The sequence below is a fragment of the Odontesthes bonariensis genome, chromosome 20 (genome assembly GCF_027942865.1).
Source record: "Odontesthes bonariensis isolate fOdoBon6 chromosome 20, fOdoBon6.hap1, whole genome shotgun sequence".
In the NCBI taxonomy this organism is placed as follows: Eukaryota; Metazoa; Chordata; class Actinopteri; order Atheriniformes; family Atherinopsidae; genus Odontesthes; species Odontesthes bonariensis.
Genome location: NC_134525.1, coordinates 21,483,799 through 21,503,311, shown reverse-complemented (window position 1 = coordinate 21,503,311; position 19,513 = coordinate 21,483,799). Strand labels below are relative to the sequence as shown.

Here is a 19,513-nt window from a genome sequence, read left to right as displayed (position 1 = left end):
ATCCTGTGCATTACTGTTAATGTACTGTAAGAAAAGGTTCTGAAATGACCAGGATAAATATCAAAAAAATTATCTTAATATAAGTCGTAGACAAATGCAGTCTAACAAAAAAAGAATTCTGTAATCCTTAGTGTTCATCAATCCAAACTAAGAAAAACTGTCAACGAATGCAGCATGACCTAATCTTTGTCGGAGTGTCCTTCAAAGACCACACTATGAGGTTAAAGTTTATCTAATTATTTCACCTAATCCTAAATTAGGTGCAATAAATATAATTAAAACAGCTAAACACATACTCTTTGTTAATGTGTTCACTATAAGAAAATTAATGACCAAAAGTGGCGTCCTTTAAAGTGTTCGGTGGACACATGGGAGGCACCAAACTTCAATCCAACTTTGAAACATGGTTGAGGAAGCATCATGATTTGGGGTTGCTTTTCTTCCCAAGAGTCTTGATGCCTTGCAAGTGCTGAGGGAAAAAAATATTTTAAATTAAATTATAAACACACACTGGTAAATCGGCAAAAGAATTAATAAAACATAAAAAAATTCCTGTTCCTGAAATGGCCAAGTCATTTCAAACGAGTTTATTGTTCAGTTAAAACTGTAATGTTGATTAACTGAAACAGTTTTGTAAGGAGGAATGGTCCAGAATTCCTACTCATTGCTGTGCAGGTCTCATAAGCTGCTACAGCAAACAACTGATGGAGGTGCTGCTGCTAAAGGAGGCTTACTGTGAGGGATTACTGAGTGAGTTCAGTAAAGATGAGAAAAGTGGAACTGCTGGTGGGATATTTGTCTTGTCACATTTAGATTTTGTTTGATATAATTGTGACACAGATGGAGATAAGACAATATTTACATGTAATTACTTCAGAAATCCTGGGAATTTCAAAGGATTCACACCTATCATTGCTGGTATCATTGAGGCCCCGCCATAAAGAGAACTTGCTATACCAACAATATAATAGAGCCTATAATAGATCAGATTATAGATAATTTGAAATGCAAACCAAATATTTTTTAGGGGGAGGAGTGGGGGGAGGGGGGGGGGGTTGAAGATAAAATAGAGGGAATCAAACATCAAAAGGAGTCAACACAACTTTGTTTTCAAAGTTTTACTCTGTCAAGCATCAGCAATTCATGTACCTCTACCAGAGTCTTTGGTAGAGCCTTTGGATCCATATCTATATTGGCTTGAGCAGCATTTGTGGGTATTTCAACACTAATGAGGCCATAGTTATCAGACAATCATTTCCCCAAATGGGAACCAAGATCCCCGCTGCTCTTTTTGTCTACTTACTTAGATCATTTCAGAAATCTCTCAGGGGTCCTGTCCCCAAAAACCTGTCGAATCAGACAAAATCAAACATGATTTAAAACATATTTAATTAGGTACTCTAAAACACTAATAAATTCTGCTCTCTGGGTCATGCGGGAAAAGATTTAGCACTCACATTTGGGATTTTTTTTGTTTTTTTAACAAATAACGTTTCTAAACTTGAAAATAACTCTTTGATAAATGAGTGTAAAAATACATCACACATTTCTTTTATTTGCCATTTCAGATCCTGTAAGTTGACATTCATTTTCTGCTGCTTTCAGCTGATTTGCCAAGAAAAGTCTGCTTATGGAAGTCGTTTGACCTGCCGGAACTATACCCATGTGACAGGATATCCATCAGTGTGATTAAGAGGAGGACACCATGGCTTTGTGACACTACTGCACTCTGTCATACACCTTTGAACACACCAGACCTCCTCTTTCATGACTGGAAATCTGTCCTACAGCCACATTCACAACCAAGTTCAAGCCAGAGACTGAGGATGTTACCCTGTTTGAAATTTGCTGTGGTTCTCTGTCTCCTGCAAGTTCTCTGCATCACCGCTGATATAGGTAAGTACTCCAGACACATTTCTTGTTTCAGTAAGTTTGACTGTGATGGAGTAATTAAATAACTTCCTCTCCAGACAGTGGAACCTTCCTGATCTTCAACCAGGACCACAGCAAGTGCGTAAAAGTGGAGAAAGCCACTTCAGTAACTCTGGCTCCATGTAATCCACGTGCCAAGGAGCAGCAGTTTCGCTGGGCTTCTGAGTCCCGCCTCCTCAGTCTGTCCCTCAAACTGTGCCTGGCTGCCACAGAGATAAAAGATTGGGTGAAGGTAGTTCTCTTTGAATGCGATGAAAACAATATTCTTCAGCACTGGCAGTGCAAGAACGAGACCCTTTTTGGCCTAAAAGACCAGGACCTGCACCTAAACTGGGGAAACCGCCAGGAGACGAATGTTATGATCTACAAAGGCTCAGGGGTGTGGAGTCGCTGGAGACTATTTGGCACTCAGAATGATCTTTGTTCAAAAGGGTTTCAAGGTAGGAATTCTTTGTCCACAATCGACAAATCCACAATGTTGTCCACAGTGGGAGCTAAAATGGAGGGTGCAGCAGCTTTCTAGGAGGTTTGGAAAGGTGTTTCAGAGAGTCCCTCAGCAGTGTTTTATTATAATATTGAACAGACAATGAAAATATATACTGTATAAACTTAATTCAGATAACAAAATAATGTGATATATACAGAAAAAAAGGGATTTCTGATAAATGATCACTTGTGTGGAAATTCAATAATTGTGAAAAAAATTCCACCTTCAGGGAAATGGTTTGTGGTTATAAAGTGAGGAGCGAAATTTTACCACATAAGACCCATAAGTGCAGCTGATAACGATGAGACATTTGTATCTTGGTGCACGTGCAGCCAGCACTACACACTGTCCAGAGTGGCACAACTGGCCATGCATAGCTGGCTGTTGGGTTCACAGAGTTCTAGCATCAAAGTTAGACTTGAATACATTTGGAATTGGTTCACAACCAGTCCTTTTCATGAGTTAGAGCAATCTAAAGGCAAATCAAGCAACAGCATCACGTCATGCATCATGAATTAGACCTTTTGCATATTTTGTTGTACTTTTTGTTTAAGGTTCTTCATCCAGCCCACTCGAATATAAAAAAAGCTCAGTTTAGCTTTGGCATTTAAGACAACAAGTCCATTAAGAAACAGCTTTTTAAGATTGGTGTGGAAAACCTTTGATATGGAAGTGAAAACCTACAACCAGCTGCCAGAGTCATGAGGAAATCCATCCTAGAAAACGGTCATAGCATAAGGAAAGTAATGCTCATAATGTAGTAACAACATGTCCATATAGTTTCTTATCATCTTTAAATCTGTGATCTGTTTCTCCTCAGAGACTTTCACGATAGGGGGTAATGCTTTTGGAGCCCCCTGTCAGTTCCCATTTAAGTTCCATGAGAAGTGGTATGCTGAATGCACAAAGGAAGGTCGCACAGATGGACAGCTGTGGTGTGCTACGGACAGAGATTATGACAAAGTAAAAAAGTGGGGGTTTTGTCCAAACAAAGGTGAGTAACATTTACATTAATTAACCTTCAAAAGGTCAATGTATATCTATAATAATCAGCACTCCTAAAGAGTTGCAAACTCTTTGCACAATTTGCTGATTGACGAAAGAACTCCTATCAAGAGGTTAGTGCTTACAGGTCTGGTTTCTGACCCCTCTCCCCTGTTCTCCCGCAGCAGAACAACACCACCACTTCCTCTCATGTTGTCAACACAGCACTGTCCTTGTTTTCCTCTTGTCTTCTCCCCTGACAACGGAGCAGGAAGGGAACAGGAAAATAAAGGGATCTCCCTTTACAATAGCCCCTCATGAAAAAGCTCTTTCCTAGATAAGCATGTAGATGTTTATCAAGCTGGATACTTTATTGACCTCCTTATTGTCCTTCTTTGTCAACAGGTCAACATTACTTTAAGGTAATAGTGTAAACAATTTATTTTATTTTTGGTTTTAACTTGTTGAGTTATGTGTATTTAATATGATCTAGCCTCCACTGGGTGGGACACTGACCCAGTCACAGGGGTTCAGTATCAGAGGAATGCACAGGCAGTGCTGACCTGGCATCAGGCTAGGAAGAGCTGCCAGCAGCAGGGAGCTGATCTCCTCAGCATCGTAGAACTACACGAACAGTCATACATTGCAGGTACAACATTAAGTTTGTGTCTGCTACCTATGTTGACATATTGTTGAAAATGAATTGCTGTCATATTCATGTGTTGACAAAGGGTTGACAAATCACTTGGGAACCTCTCTTTGGATTGGGCTGAACAGCTTGGATGTTGAGAGCGGATGGCAGTGGAGCAATGGAAACCCGTTCAGATACTTAAACTGGGCCCCTGGTTAGTGTAGAAATTCTATTGTAAGATATGTTTTTAATGACTGGAGCAACTTAAGTTAATTCTCTCATTTATCATCAATGAACCAATGTTTCCAACAGGTCATCCTTCCTCAGAACCTGGGCTCACCTGTGCAACTCTAAATGCTGCAAAAGCCTCAAAGTGGGAGAGCAGCACCTGCACCAAGAAACTTGGCTACATTTGTCGAAGAGGAAACTCTACCAGTCTACCCCCACCACACAGTAAAATCCCCATCCAACACACTCAGAATGTGGTTTACTTTTGAAGTAAGTCCTTACTGTCCAAACCGTAGTTGATTATGTTCCTTAGCTCCATCTGTGTGTATCCACAGTCAAAGCGCCCAGCTTCTGCCCCAGTCACTGGGTTCCTTATGCAGGTAACTGTTTGTACCTGGAGAGAAATAAAAAGATGTGGAAGGATGCCTTGGCTGCATGCCACAAAGAGGGAGGAGATTTGGCCAGCATACACAATATAGAGGAGCAGAGCTTCATCATATCTCAGTCTGGATACAGTAAGTCTACAATAAGTTATACAAATGAAACAACAACAAAACAAAGAGCCCCTTTGTGTAAAATCTGTAAGAATTATTTTGGGAAATATGCAACTTTTTGTTCATACAGAGAGTAAAGACTGTAGCAATAGTATACGTTCTCATGTCCAAACATTACATGTGATTATTCTTTTAACTATAAACTTTTATAGAAAAGAAGAAGTTGCAATAACCTGGCTGGGAAATGGTCATAGAAATTTAAATAATAGAAAGCAGAGGTGGGTGGGGTTTGCACCGTCAATACCCTGTAAGGTGAGGATGGGGCTCTACTGACCTCGACTCGGGATGTTGTGAGTCGGTAGGGAGGACCTCTTCAATCCCACCGACACGCCTCCCAATGAGGAAGCAGAGTCAGGGAGCTTGGATGCGGTGTCTCCCATTTCTGGGGCTGAGGTTGGCGAGGTGGTCGAAAAGCTCCTCGGTGGCAAGGCCCCGGGGGTGGATGGCTTACCTTAGGAAGGCTCCTGCCTTGAAGAACTCTGTCGTAGGGCTGTTGTAGGGCTGTCTTGGTTGACACGCCTCTGCAACATCGCGTGGACATCGGGGACAGCTCCTCTGGACTGCCAGATCAGGGTGGCGGTCCCCTTCTTTTAAAACGGGGACCGGAAGGTGTGTTCCAACTACAGGGGGATCACACTCCTCAGCCTCCCTGGCAAGGTCTATTTTGGGGTACTGGAGAGGAGGATCCGTCAGATAGTCAAATCTCTGATTCAGGAGGAGCAGTGTGATTTTCGTTCTGGCCATGGAACAGTGGACCAGCTCTACACCCTCAGCAGGGTCCTAGAGGGTGCATGAGAGTTCGCCCAACCAGTCTACATGTGTTTTGTGGACTTGGAGAAGGCATTCGACCGCGTCCTTCGGGGAGTCTTGTGGGGGGTGCTCCGGGAGTATGGAGACTATTAGGGGCCCCTTAATAGGGGCTATTCGGTCTCTGTATGACCGGTGTCAGTGTTTGGTCCGCATTGCCGACAGTAAGTCGGATGTGTTTCCGGTGAGGGTTGGACTCCATCAAGGCTGCCCTTTGTCAATGATTCCGTTCATAAATCTCATGGACAGAATTTCTAGGTGCAGCCAGGGCATTGAGGGGGTCCGTTTTGGCAACCTCAGAATCGGGTCTGTTAGTGTCGTCAGGCCGTGATCTTCAGCTCTCATTGTAGCGGTTCATTGTAGTCGAGTGTGAAGCGGCTGGGATGAGAATCAGCACCTCCAAATCCGAGACCATGGTCCTTAGCTGGAAAAGGGTGGAATACCCTCTCCGGGTTGGGAATGAGATCCTTCCCTAAGTGGAGGAGTTCAAGTATGTCGGGGTCTTGTTCATGAGTGAGGGACAAATGGAGCAGGAGATTGACAGGCGGATCAGTAAGGTGTCAGCAGTGATGCGGGCTCTGCGTCGGCCTGTCGTGGTGAAGAAGGATCTGAGCCAGAAGGCGAAGCTCTCGATTCACCGCTCGATAGCTGCCGTGGAGTTTGGTGTAGAGACCAGGGGGTGCACACTTTTGAATATTAATATTTTGTTCTTGTCCTTTTGAAGAGTTTTGAAACATGTCTACTCAACGTCCATGTGTACATTTCACACTTCAGGGCCAACAGATGTGTTCTGGATTGGCTTGAACGATCAGAGGAACCAGATGCTGTTTGAGTGGTCTGATCACTCCCATGTCACCTTCACCCAGTGGCAGAGTGATGAGCCTTCTCATGCCACCAACTATCAGGAAGACTGTGTCATCATCAGTGGAAAGGTAACTCAGTTTTGTCCAAATGCAAAAAGACGGCCTTTTTTTTAAGCATAAAACACTTTCCTTTGTGGACACACTTGTTCTGCTCTCATAGTCTGTTCATCTTTTATGTAGGATGGGAAGTGGGCAGATCACATGTGTGAGAAGACATATGGGTATATCTGTAAGAAGAAGGCTTCCACCAAACCATCTGGAGGCACCCATGAGGAAGTCAACCCAGGATGTCAGCTTGTGAGTGATGTGCTTTACTGTAAATAGGATTGTAAGAATGAAAAAATGCATTTTTTAGATTTAGTCTTAAGTATTTTTTGTTTTTAGGGTTCCACAAGGTTTGAGTCATATTGTTATAACATTGGCACTGAGACAAAAACTTTTGAAGAGGCGAAGCAGGCCTGCTCGGAGGCTGGTGCTAACCTGGTGGACGTGGCTAACAGGTAACTAATTGTAGTTTTTAATTAAATTAATCAATCAATTCATTCAAGGCTTTATTTTGAAGTAATTTAAATTTTTTGCATTTTAATGCAGATATGAGAATGCTTTCCTGGTCAGTTTGATGGGTTTGAGACCAGAGAAGTATTTCTGGACAGGCTTTTCCAACACAGCGGACAGGCACAATTTTATATGGACAACGAAAAGAAAGGTCACCTTCACTCATTTCAATGTGGGCATGCCAGGTAGAGCACACATTTTTAAACTCTGTATATCTATCTATAAAAAAAACTTTTGCTTTATCTTTATGCAAGCTGCTTTTTATGTGCTATACAGTAAATATAGAGATGTCCTATATAATATCGTATACAATATTAATTAATTAATGAGAGTAATGAAACAATTCATTGAGGGGATATAATATAATATTATAATATAAAATATAAAATAAAAGTCAGTCAAGTGAGGAAGACTGGAGTTCAGGGACTTAGTATTAAATCTTTAATTAATCCATTTAGTGGCCTGAGCATTAGAATTTTCTTTGATTTTTAAAAGTAGACTGGATTAACAGATAATTAAGAAATATAAGATTTAATATCTGTTCAACCCTGTGGAGAAAGATGGGCTGCTGGAACTCTTGTTTTTTTCTTAATGTTCTTGTGTCATCTGAAGATTTAAATCAATTAATAAAAAAGTTCCAGCGAGATTTCTGGCATTTTAAAAGACTCAGATGCAATTAGTATGTAGTGCTGTTTAAGATGCTATGGGGCAAATAAAAAAAATTAACATGGTGAAGATTATACTTGTAAAATATCATCCCGTCTTTGTCAGTGGAGTGCAGCTAAACGGCTGTAGATGTGCCTTGCCTTTCAATGCCCCAAAATCATCATTTAGTCAATGACACTTTCCTCACTGTGTTTGATTGGTTGTAACATTTATTCCTCTTTTCTTTTTTTATTCTTTCTCTCAATGTGTTCAACAAAAGACAGAAAACAGGGGTGTGTTGCCATGACAACCGGGACCTTTGCTGGATTATGGGATGTTATCGCCTGCAGCAGAAAGGAGAAGTATATTTGCAAGAAGCAGGCAGAGGGTGTACAGCCAACAACACCTCCTCCCACCACCCCGGCCCTGAGCTGTGCTCCCGGTTGGAACCCCGTGGCCGAAAGAAATATCTGCTATAAAGTAGGTGACAAACTGACATGATCTTTGAAGTGAGCGCTTCTTATAAAAAAGAGCAAAAAAGTAACCCGTTTTTATCACAAATTAAAAAAAGACTTACAAAAAAAAAGATGAACTTAAGAAGACCTGGGACGACGCTCTGAACTTCTGCAAGGACATTGGTGGAGACCTGATGAGCATACACAGTGAGGAGGACCTGGAAATTTCCAGGTATGTTAGCTTGCACCAGCAGCTTGTACATAACATGAGTTCATATGAGGCAGTTCAAGTGATCATCAGTTATCTTGTTTTCTGCTCCCTTAAAGTCCTCATTTGTCAGAAACATTCTGGATCGGCCTCAGACTGCAGGGTCCCAATGAAGGTTTTGCCTGGAGTGATGGCTCGCCTGTATGTAGCTTCTCACTGCAATCACAAAATGATTTCCTCCCTGCTAATCCAAACCCTGACCTAATCATGTATTTGTCCAAAAACTGTGACATAGTATGGCTTTGAGAACTTCGACTTTGGGGAACCAAACAACCACAATGATAATGAACACTGCATTGAAGTCAAGTTTTACTACGGAAAGCACTGGAATGATCGGCACTGTGAGAGCTACAACAACTGGATCTGTCAGATACGTAAAGGTAAAAGCTCATTCGGATTAACTAAGGCCTATCCCTGCTGTTTAGATATGTGAGTCTGATTGTACTTCTATTTTCAGGTGCAACTCCCAAACCTGAGCCTGTCACAGTTCAAGTGGGTAGGTTTCAGCAGTGTTCTGTTTGTTTACTGCATTTCTTTTGCCAAACAATGTTGATCAGTCAGTCAATCAATCAATCACTTCGGCACCCTGTTTGAAATGTAGCAACAATACTTGAAGGGATTGCAGTGACGATTAAGCTTTATGATTGTGTCTTTATTTAGATTTAGATGAATATCAATATTTGAATATAATCTTTAACATAATTGGTTTCCGGTCTTGTGAAAAAGAAAGCACATCCTCTTCAGGACATAATAAAAGTCTTAAAATAAGATAAAGAAAGCTTCAGATGAACATAAAGGCCCGGTCACACATGTCCTCCACGGGCATATCGCGGCCGAATCACGGCCAAAACTGTCTGCCCGTGAAGCAGACGCTGTTGGACGCTTTGAGGTCGCGATTGAGACGCGATACAGCCGTACTTCACCCGTCGTTACACGCGGTAAGAAATTCACACGCGGTTGGCCGCGCGAAAAAGTTTTGGGCTGCCCAAAACTTTAGACCGCGGGTAATCGCGGGCGGTACACGTTGTACACACGCGGTAAAGACGCGGTACAGACGCGGAACGAACGTGCTGGGACGTGCTACGGCCGCGGTTAAGACGTGGTTACACGCGGTAGGATCAGCGGGTAATCGCGGGTGGAGCACGGTCATAACACGTTTGTTCCGCGTCTGTACCGCGTTGTTAGCGTGTGTACCGCGTGTAAGCACGGACAAACGCCTTTCTCCGCGATTTGCCGAGCATTCGTCAGTTGTGCTCCAGACGTCAAGGGGTGAACATGGATCCCCGTCACAGTAATGACCTCGTCTTGCTGCTCCAGCAGCATCAGAACCAAGTGTTACAGTGTTACAGCACTGGGCTGCCTTCATCTGCTGCCTTCGCCCTCGGCTTCTTGCTCGCACGCTGCTTCTTCTTCGGTGCCATCTTCACGGGACTGTGTCTTGAGCGGTTATGATTTCTACAGCCCGGTTCGGCTGCTTTATTATACCCGTGGTAGGCCGCGGTACCGCCGCGCTTCACCCGCGATAAGGACGCGGAACAGTCGCCGGCGTCTGTTCCGCGGGCATACCACAGGTAAACCGCGGGTAAGCCAATTTTGCACATTTTGCACAGCGTCTGCTTCACGGGCAGAAATTTTTGGCCGTGATTCGGCCGCGATATGCCCGTGGAGGGATGTGTGACCGGGCCTTAAAGAAATACTACACTCATTATTTATTGAACAAAACGTGAGACAAAATGCAGAAGCAGTGTGTCCACCACATGATTCAACAGTTTGTAGAACCATTATTAACAGCAGAAACTTGAAGTAATTTTTTTCTATACGATGTCAGACTTTTGTTTATAATAGCTCCCTTCAGGTTTTTTTTTTAGTCATTCTGATGTAGATTTGCTGCCTTGTTTGGGATAATTGCCCCGTTGCATGATCCACTTTGAGCCAACCTTTAGCTGTCACCGATCCTGCTGTGCATTATGACCAAACAGGTCCATTTAGGTTTGGTCTATCCAAAGGACATTGTTCCAGAAGTCTTGTGGTTTGTTCAGATGCAATTTTGCAAATCTAGCAGCTGTGCTGCCATGTTCTTTTTAGAGAGAAGAGGCTTTCTCCTGCAACCTATCAGGCCGGGACTCGAAACAGGACTCAGAAGCAGAGATAGATTAATGGCAGATGCCGACATTAATGAAATATCTAGATCAAAATCACTCTAAAGGGAGGAAAACAAAAACTCACTTAGAATAAAACGTAAAACAAGGTTCTAAGCAAAAACACGAAATCTCTCCTGACGGATGTAAACAAAAGATCATTCACGAGAAGGCAAAGGACAAATAAACAAACGATGCAACGATGACTACAGCTTGGTCAAGGTCTTGGAATACAGCTGGGGTGATCGATAGGACGAAAAACTCTGGCACAGGACAAAAGGAAGACGCAGACTATTTAAACACATGGGGTAATGGGGAACAGGTGGAAACAATCAGGAAAAAGAGAGGAGAGTTACTTTTCAAAATAAAACAGGAGACAAAAAATGGAACGAGACAAAACTTCACCATGGAGTGACACAACCCCTCAATACAAGTCATACTTGTTCAGTCTTTTTCTAATTGTAGAGTTAACACACATCTGAATGCTCCAGACCATCAAACTAACCAAACTTATGCTTTTATAGAGGTGCTAACACTGATGATCATTTAATCGAGTGCCTTTGATTAGCAGCACGTGGGTGCTACTTACACTCCTAATTTCTATGGAAGCAGTCAGAGTGAAGACAGTTTTTCACACATGTACTCACACTCTAATATGTCTTGTTTTGCTTTTCATCTGAGGTTATATTTATCTAATATAAGGGACCTGTTATGAAGCAGATTCAACATACAGTATCTAGAGTATCTTTAGGTGATCTGGTTTAACTAATGCTAACAACTAACAGAGTTCTTGCGCAGCAGTACTAAAATACTGGTTATTAATTCAGTGAGTCAACCCAGGTTTTCTGACATTGGATATATATGCGCGTTCAACTAAAAAAGGCGGAGCTGGCATCAAATGACCAATAACAACTCAAATTTTCAAGCTGATTGAGAAGCAACACAGGTGCTGTAAGAATAGCAAGAAGGAAAGCTGATCTCTTATCTCTGAACTTAACACGGTCCAGTTTTCAGCATAAGTTGCCACAGCGATACATCCTGGTAAGAAAAGTACGAGCTTTGAGAAACTGAAAATCCTGAACAGAACCTGAAGTCATCTTACTAAACCTTTTATCCTGCTTCGTAGTAACGACCTGATACATAAATCATGAGAATAGAAAGAGCTGTTTTGTAAGACTATGTACAGTGACCCTGAGATGCAAAACACCAAAGCAAGAGATGAACACGGTCAAATATGCACATGCACACACACACACAAAAAAAACAGCAAAACTGACCTGCAAAGGACGACACAATCAAAAACAAATCAATAAAGAGAAAAACAAAACTTTTCACAAATAACAAGAGAGAAAATGTAGAATTTCACAAAAGACAGCATAACCAAAAAGACAAAAAGACAAACAAGACTTTACAAAACACAACAACACAAAAATCCAGCAACAGATGATGATATCTCTGGCTCGAAGTACTCCAGCAGTTCTCACTGTTGTAGACTCTTTTTCTCTTTGCAGTATACAACACCACAGACGATGGATGGCTCATATACAATGACACTCACTACTACATCAACAAAGACAATTTAGCAATGGAAGAAGCCAGAGCTTACTGCAAAAGAAACTTTGGTGAACTTGCAGTCATCACGGGGGAGAGTGAGAGGAAGTTCCTCTGGAAACAAGTGAGAAATACATTTTATTACCAAATATAGAGGGTAAAAAGGGCACCATGTCAAATTCTTTCAGACTTCCTGACCTGCTTCTATAAATGTGTAAAAGTGTCCCTCTAATGCTTGTGTTTTAACAGATAGCACAGCTTTCTCAAACCCAGTACTACATTGGCTTGACAGTGAATTTGGATAAATCATTTAGGTAAATCAAACAACAATATTAAAGCAAAACACTTTGAATATTGGCTTTTTACTGGTGGCCTCATCAGCTCCTATGACTGGCATTTTCTTTCCTTCTTTCTGTTTCTAGCTGGCTGGATGGGACACCTGTAACTTACACTGCATGGGAACACAATGAGCCCAACTTCGCTAACAATGATGAAAACTGTGTGACTCTTTACAAAGGAATGGGTGAGTAATTTAGAAACACTCCATCCTTATCTAGTTTGGTAAATATTAGCTACTGGCGATTTCCACATGTGACTTTCCTCCCTAAATTCTGCATACATAGGCCACTGGAATGATATTAACTGTGGTACGGAGTTTCCCTCTATTTGCAAAAGAAGCGGTAGCTTTCTGAATACAACAATGGAACCAACTACAGTTCCTAAAGGAGGATGTGGACCTGAATGGGTTGCCTTCCAAGGAAAGGTAATTATGCATAACTACATATTACACAGATTATTTGTATGGTATATCAATTTTAACTCTGCTCACTCTGTAATTACTGTTTTTGCTGAATAATCACAGTTTTGCTCATCAGAGCAATACCTGTTTTTCTACTTATCTTATTCTGAATATCATTTTCCCAGTGAAGCACTAAAAAAGATTCTTCTTCTTTGTATCTTTAAGAGACGTGGATTACTCCCACTTCCAGAACTCTAATTAAACGATATCCAGTTGCATAAAAAAAAAAGCATAACACACATTTCTGACCAAGCTTGAATGAACATGGTCAGCTGTGAGCAAAATTATCTCGTTTACACAGTGCTACAAATTGAAGGGGAATGGGAGTAAGAACTGGCATGATGCCAGGACACACTGCCAACAAGAGGGAGGAAATCTGTTATCCATTGTCAGCGAGAAAGAGCAAGGTGAGCTACATCAGCCATGCTGCAACATTTTGCTAAAGATCAAAACCGCTTCTTTTTGTGTTTGAAAGTTTTAAATGTTCCATATAAGTGAAGGAATTATTGGGTCTTTCTTGTCAGCATTCCTCACAACACAGTTGTTGCTCTACAACAATGATTTGTGGATTGGCATGAATGATATCAACTGGGAGATGCACTTTATGTGGACAGACGGCAAACGCATTTCATACACCAACTGGGCCAAAGGGCACCCCACATCAAGGCATAATGGATACTACTTTACGGAAGAGGTTGTTACAAATGCAGCTTATATGTCTATAGCTTTCTTTCTTGCATTTACACCTCTAACATGCTCAAATACAATAAAATGACATAAAGCAACTAATCTGCATGCAAATAGCTTGAAAAGAAGCATAACATAATTGTTACAACTGAACTAACTTGATACCACTCGCATCTACTTTTAACCCTTTTTTTCTTTATCTCACTAATATTACCCAGCATAATAAACATATGAATGCAGCTGTAAAGAATATATATGAGCTCCTGTCTTAAAGTCAACAGTTAAAAGTTGGTCTTTAATTACCAAATCAATTTTTACTGAGAAAATTGTTCTTCTGATCCAACTACACGAACAGTAACAAAAGTAGATTTGCAGTTTTGATCATGTCATACCATTTCACTCCAGCGTATAGTTTTTCTTGGCTACACCGCAAAGAGAAATGTTCATCTTTTTAATTGGCTAGTTACAAATTACATTTCTGATTAAGAATAAGCCATTAAAAACATTAGATGAACTTGTGAATTGTGACACACTGTTACAGTTCAAATCATCTGACAATTTATAAAATAGTTAAAAATTTCTACTATCATTACCATTTATTGGTGTAATTGACTCTTGACCCTTCATTGCAGAGGTAATGCATACATTCTCCCCATTGGGATAAATACAGTTGTATTTGTAAGGTTGTAAGGGAAAAACACAGAGCTACCCTTAACCCTTTTAACCCTTTTCTGCCTTACAGCTGTTTGACTGTGTGATCATGGTAGGCAGCATCACCACACAAAAAGGACAGTGGAAGGTGGAGGACTGTAGCTCAAAACATGGCTTCATCTGTAAAAAAAATGTTGGTGAGTAACATTGTCAAAGCCATACAATCATAAAGAACACTGATACAGCGGCAATATAAATTTTGATAAAAATGTCTGTTATTTTTCACAGCTGGGTGTCAATAAACTGATTTCCCAATGGATTAAAGTTAATCATGCAACGTTGTTTTCAATGTTTAGTCAAGTGGATTATTTAATTTTTTTATCCAGGGTGAAAAGGGTGAGAAGCATCATGTAAAATTAGAGATTAACCAAACAAAAAGACTTTAAAGGTAGGGTAGGAGATCCTGGATTTTGAGTCCAGCGAAGCTGCATTTTGAAAATACACAGGTAAAAAGTCCCAACCCTTTTCTTCACTTTTCCCCCGAAGGCACGCCTCTAGAGTACATGAACGCGCACGAGCACGAAGGTGCACGAGCGCTGTTCTGACAGCAAGCATCGATCGTTGCCGTATTTAGTATTTAGTATATGCTAACTATATGTTTAATAATGCTAGGTGCTAGCCAAGCTGGCTCTAGTTTAGCTTCCTGCCAAGCTTCTGGACACGTAATTCGTTCACGGAGCAGGGTACGCGCACAGGGGGAAGGAGGGGGAGGGAGGAGCAGATTGCAGTTTGATAGACAGCATCAGAATCCAATCATCGTTAACGGTCCGTTCAGTATGATTGGATAGTGTTTTTCCTAGATTGTACGTTCTAGAGGCCACTAAAACTTTTCATATTTGTGTCAAAACTTTTAATTAATTGGTTGCAATGAGGGTGTGAAGAGTATTTCAAGCAATATGTAAAAAAATGCTCCAGAAAAAGATCCCCTACCCCACCTTTAAGTTATATTTATTTTTGTTATTTTAAGCTATTTGGTCACAGTCACTGCCAGAAAATGTCAAGTGATGAAATTTTCTCAAAATGTACCCTAACAATGAGCAGCTCTGGGCTCACTAGCTCCCTTGAACTCTGAAAATCCAAATAATTGATACTCATAAAGCAGGAAGGCTTGTCAAGTACCAACTAATATGTCTTGTCTATTCAGATTCTCAGATTGAAGTCCGACCCACCACTGTGTCACCAAAGACTTTTTATAATTTTGGCAATGACTCCTACAAACTGGTAGCCCAGAAGATGAGATGGGATGAGGCTAGGAGACAGTGCCAAGCGGATGATGCAGATCTGGCCAGCATCCTGGACCCTGTAATCCAGGCATACATGGCCTTGCAGACTGCCAAGCACAATGAGCCTGTATGGATTGGCCTCAATAGCAATGTGGTAAAGAGTCTACCTGTTACAGAATGATTTTAAGTTTAAACTTTCTTTTTGGTCTTACACAAAGGACTTTATATCTTTTCAGACTGGTGGCCGCTTTAAGTGGGTTGATAATTGGCTTCTCTCGTTTACCAAATGGGGGGAAAATGAGCCAAAAAACAACTATGGCTGTGTGTACATTGATGTCGACAACATGTGGAAGACAGAACCATGCACCAGTACCTACTATTCCATTTGCAAAAAGTCGTCAGGTCAGATGGTCTCTCAGTTACTTTATACACAAAAACTAAGGATGGTTCAATAACAGTTTCTGAGAACACATGGATTCTTGTGCCTTTTTTTCAGTCGTACCTCCCACTGAGCCGCCACAGCTTCCCGGCAACTGTCCGGAGTCAACGAAGCAAAGAACCTGGATACCTTTCAGAGGCCATTGTTATTCATTCCACAGTTCTCAGGTAGACAACTGGGCCCATGCCTCAGTTGAATGTCTGAAAATGGGTAAGTTATGAAGAATTTCACCAAGTAACTAATATATTATAATATTTGTGGGTTCTAACGTAATGCTATTGTGGTTGTCAGGTGCTTCTCTTGTGAGTATTGAGGACCCTAGTGAGGGGAAGTTCATTCAGCAGAACTTGGAGCTCCTACAGGATGGTGCCAAAAGCTTCTGGATTGGTCTTTACAAGTCACATGATGGTAGGGAATACTGGAACTGTTTTCAGCCAAAACATTTAACCGTAATCACTTCAACTCAGTTATCAACCATTCAGGTCTAAAATTTTAAATGTTATGATAAAAGGGAAAATGTCTCTCACAATAAGAGTTTCTGAAGAACCCTAACCCTAACCTCCAAGAATTTGTATTTTCCATGCACTACTGCAATTAACCAGGTTTTGTGTTTTCATGTTGGGAGCCCGTCCCGGAAAAGTGACCCTAACTCTAACCCTAACCCTATAAATGAAAGTATACCCTCTTTCTATTGTTGGGCTTCACTTATCAAGACATAATTAAAAAACTCATCTGGTTCTTACTAGGTTTTAAAATGAGGTAAATGTAATTTTCGATGAACAACAGAATTACATATTACACTGTGTCATTTTTTATTTAACAAAAATGAAGCCAAGATGCAGAAGCAGTGTTTGATAAATTAAGTATATCCTATGATTTAATAGCTTCAAAGTATGGCTTGTTTTAAAAAGTTGCAGGATAAAGTCTCTTCTCTCTCAAGGGAACATTGCAGCACAGCTGCACAGGCTTGAAATGTAGTAAATGAACAAACCAAATAAACTTCTGTTCTTTGGATTGACAAGATTATTGTGGAGATGTTTGGTCATAATGTCCAACAGCATGTTTGGAGAAAACCAAACACATCTTATTAGCACAATCACCTCCTACCAACTGTCAAGCACGGTGGTGGGGGGCTGATGATTTGGGCTAGTTAAATGTGTGGTCATCTATCTAGCAGCTAAAGCTTGGCAGAAACTGGATCATGCAACAGAACAATGATCCAAAGCACACCAACAAATCTGAAAAAGAAATGTTAAGACCTGGTAAGGACCAAATTATTTTCTATTATTCCCTATGAAATCATTAGAATAAATATATCAAAGTTGTAGTTTGACCTATATTTGATGGTATAAATGTTGCCATGCTGTCCATTAGTATCCTGATGACATAACAATTGATGAGTTAGTCTATTGTATTTGCAGTTTAGGTATTGTTAATATCATATTGTTATTGCAAGCAAACTAAAAAAAAACTGAAGAGTATGTTACAATATATTCATATATTCAGACCACAGAGTACCATACACAACTTATTTCATATTATATAACTATATAAAAAAGCTGAAGCATAATGAGTATAACTACAAGATATTTGTGCTAGTTTGAAGAGCCTTTAACCTTTAATAAAGCTTAATATCTTATGATAAGTAAATTAAGTATCCAGTACTGATCATATATAGTTTGTGTTTTACTTGTGAAAAGAAATAAAGTCGAAATGTACGATATAATAGCAACAGAAAGGGAAAGCTTCAGTACAAATACCTAAGAACTAAATCCAGATGAATGTGTTTTCTTCTACTGCATGTAACTTATCCCAAAAATTCCAAATAGTTTTTTTTTTAAATAATATACTGCTGTTTTGACAAAAGTAAAAAATCAGTTTGCAACACTTTAAGGAAATAGTTTTAATTATTTTCTGAAGATGCTGTTCCATCCTTACATTAAAATATTTCTAGTTTTTTTACTTTCTTTACGACCCTCCAGCAATATTGATTTTGTTCAAACACACAGTTATCCTCCTCAACTCTTACCAGCAAAATATATTTTTTAAAGTTACATTTTATCGTATGCCAAATGAGCAGCTTTTGGTCACTAAAGAGCCATTTCTCTGTTTCAGATAAGTGGATGTGGATCGATAACAGCGTTGTGGACTATTCCAACTGGAAAAACGAAATGCCAAAGTCAGACTCATGCGTTGAAATCCAGTCTGAAAGCGGGAAGTGGAGTACAACCAGCTGCAGACGATATAGATCTTATATCTGCAAAAGAATGAAAAGTAAGTTTAATCAGTTCTTCTTTCATTTCTAATTGACTTATCAGTCACTAAGACAGGGTATTTGTTATCTTTTTTTTTCCTCTAGTTATTCCACCCACAGAAAAGCCTCCATCTTTTGGTAAGTCAATAGAATCGACTTTAAATACATTCTGAGTAAAATGTTGCAAGCTTCATATGCATAACTGATAACCGACTTCTGTCTGTGTTGCCTCCTCAGTACATAGTGTTGAAGAACCTTCACATGGATCTGCTGGCATCACTGTGGCAACAGTACTGATTGTAATTGCCATAATTGGACTTGGTGCCTTCCTCCTCTTCCGTAAACGGATACCCCCACCTGTGCTGGGAGAGTGCACTTTTGACAATAAGTTATACTCAAACAATCCTAACCGAGTCCCCGTGGACACCAAAGGCCTTGTGGCCAACATAGAGCAGAATGAGCAGGCGTAGAAAGAACAAAGGTGGTTGGCAATAACATAATGATATGATCAGAGATTTGCATGCTTTATTTTGGATCATTTTAAAAGGAAGAGGATGTCAAAGAAATCTTCTAGTGATAACTGTCTCAAAGATTCTGATTATTGTCATTTTAAGTCCTTTGCAAGCACTGGTACCGCACTTATTAGGCACAAGATTATGTAAATAATAACAATCAAGCACGAATTAAATATGATCATGTGTTTCATGAAATGTGTAGAGATGTTTTAGATTTTTTTTTTTTTTTAAATCACTGTAACCAGGAATATTTACATGCTCTAAATCAAGAAAGGTGAATATGTTTTGAATGCAAACTGACAAATCTCCCTAAACTGGGGTGCTTGTTCATAATCCTCACTGGCTGTTGATCAGCTTGCTCCTTTTCTATGATAATGTAAATATGTACCAAATAAATGAAAATGTATAAAGCTGATTTAGCTTTTTTTTGTTGAAAAAAATCATCTTTTTGTCTAATAGTCCACATACATTTAATAGAATTATATAGAACTGTAAGATGCACCAAGCTTATATAAGAAAACCATAGCGGTTTTGAATCTGATCACAATCTACTATGGATGCAAGTTCAGGAACGTACATTTAGGCAAGATCGGCTATAATTGTCATAACAGTAAAGCTAACACTGCTTTTTAAAAGGTAAAGTATTTATTATTATGTGTTATATTTATGTTGCCTAGTCAGTATCAAATACTTCTGTGTTGCATCAAGTACAGCTGAGACTTACTGGACGTAAAGAAATAACAAAGGTTTTTACAATTCATCTTCTACTGAAATCCATCCAGTTGTT

At 40.1% G+C, this 19,513-nt stretch overlaps 1 protein-coding gene across 1 annotated transcript; it reads left to right on the top strand.

Annotated features, from left to right (window-relative positions):
* Positions 1-1,712: 1,712 nt before the first annotated feature.
* mrc1a (mannose receptor, C type 1a) lies at positions 1,713-19,141 on the top strand. Its single transcript, XM_075452901.1, has 30 exons — positions 1,713-1,896; positions 1,971-2,372; positions 3,240-3,413; positions 3,897-4,052; positions 4,135-4,248; positions 4,347-4,487; positions 4,598-4,777; positions 6,398-6,555; positions 6,667-6,783; positions 6,871-6,986; positions 7,078-7,226; positions 7,967-8,166; positions 8,258-8,373; positions 8,469-8,550; positions 8,645-8,789; positions 8,867-8,905; positions 12,059-12,222; positions 12,348-12,412; positions 12,521-12,621; positions 12,722-12,861; positions 13,199-13,304; positions 13,422-13,591; positions 14,327-14,432; positions 15,440-15,672; positions 15,755-15,920; positions 16,015-16,167; positions 16,249-16,365; positions 18,073-18,231; positions 18,317-18,349; positions 18,449-19,141. Exons 1-30 carry the CDS (start codon positions 1,827-1,829, stop codon positions 18,679-18,681), a joined length of 4,305 nt encoding a protein of 1,434 aa, XP_075309016.1. The 5' UTR covers positions 1,713-1,826; the 3' UTR covers positions 18,682-19,141.
* Positions 19,142-19,513: the final 372 nt, after the last annotated feature.

Coding starts and splice junctions, on each gene's coding strand:
- mrc1a (XM_075452901.1), top strand. CDS start 1,827: ATGTTACCCTGTTTGAAATTTGCTGTGGTTCTCTGTCTCCTGCAAGTT. Junction 4,778..6,397: donor CATATCTCAGTCTGGATACA/GTAAGTCTACAA, acceptor TTCACACTTCAG/GGCCAACAGATGTGTTCTGG. Junction 7,227..7,966: donor TTTCAATGTGGGCATGCCAG/GTAGAGCACACA, acceptor GTTCAACAAAAG/ACAGAAAACAGGGGTGTGTT.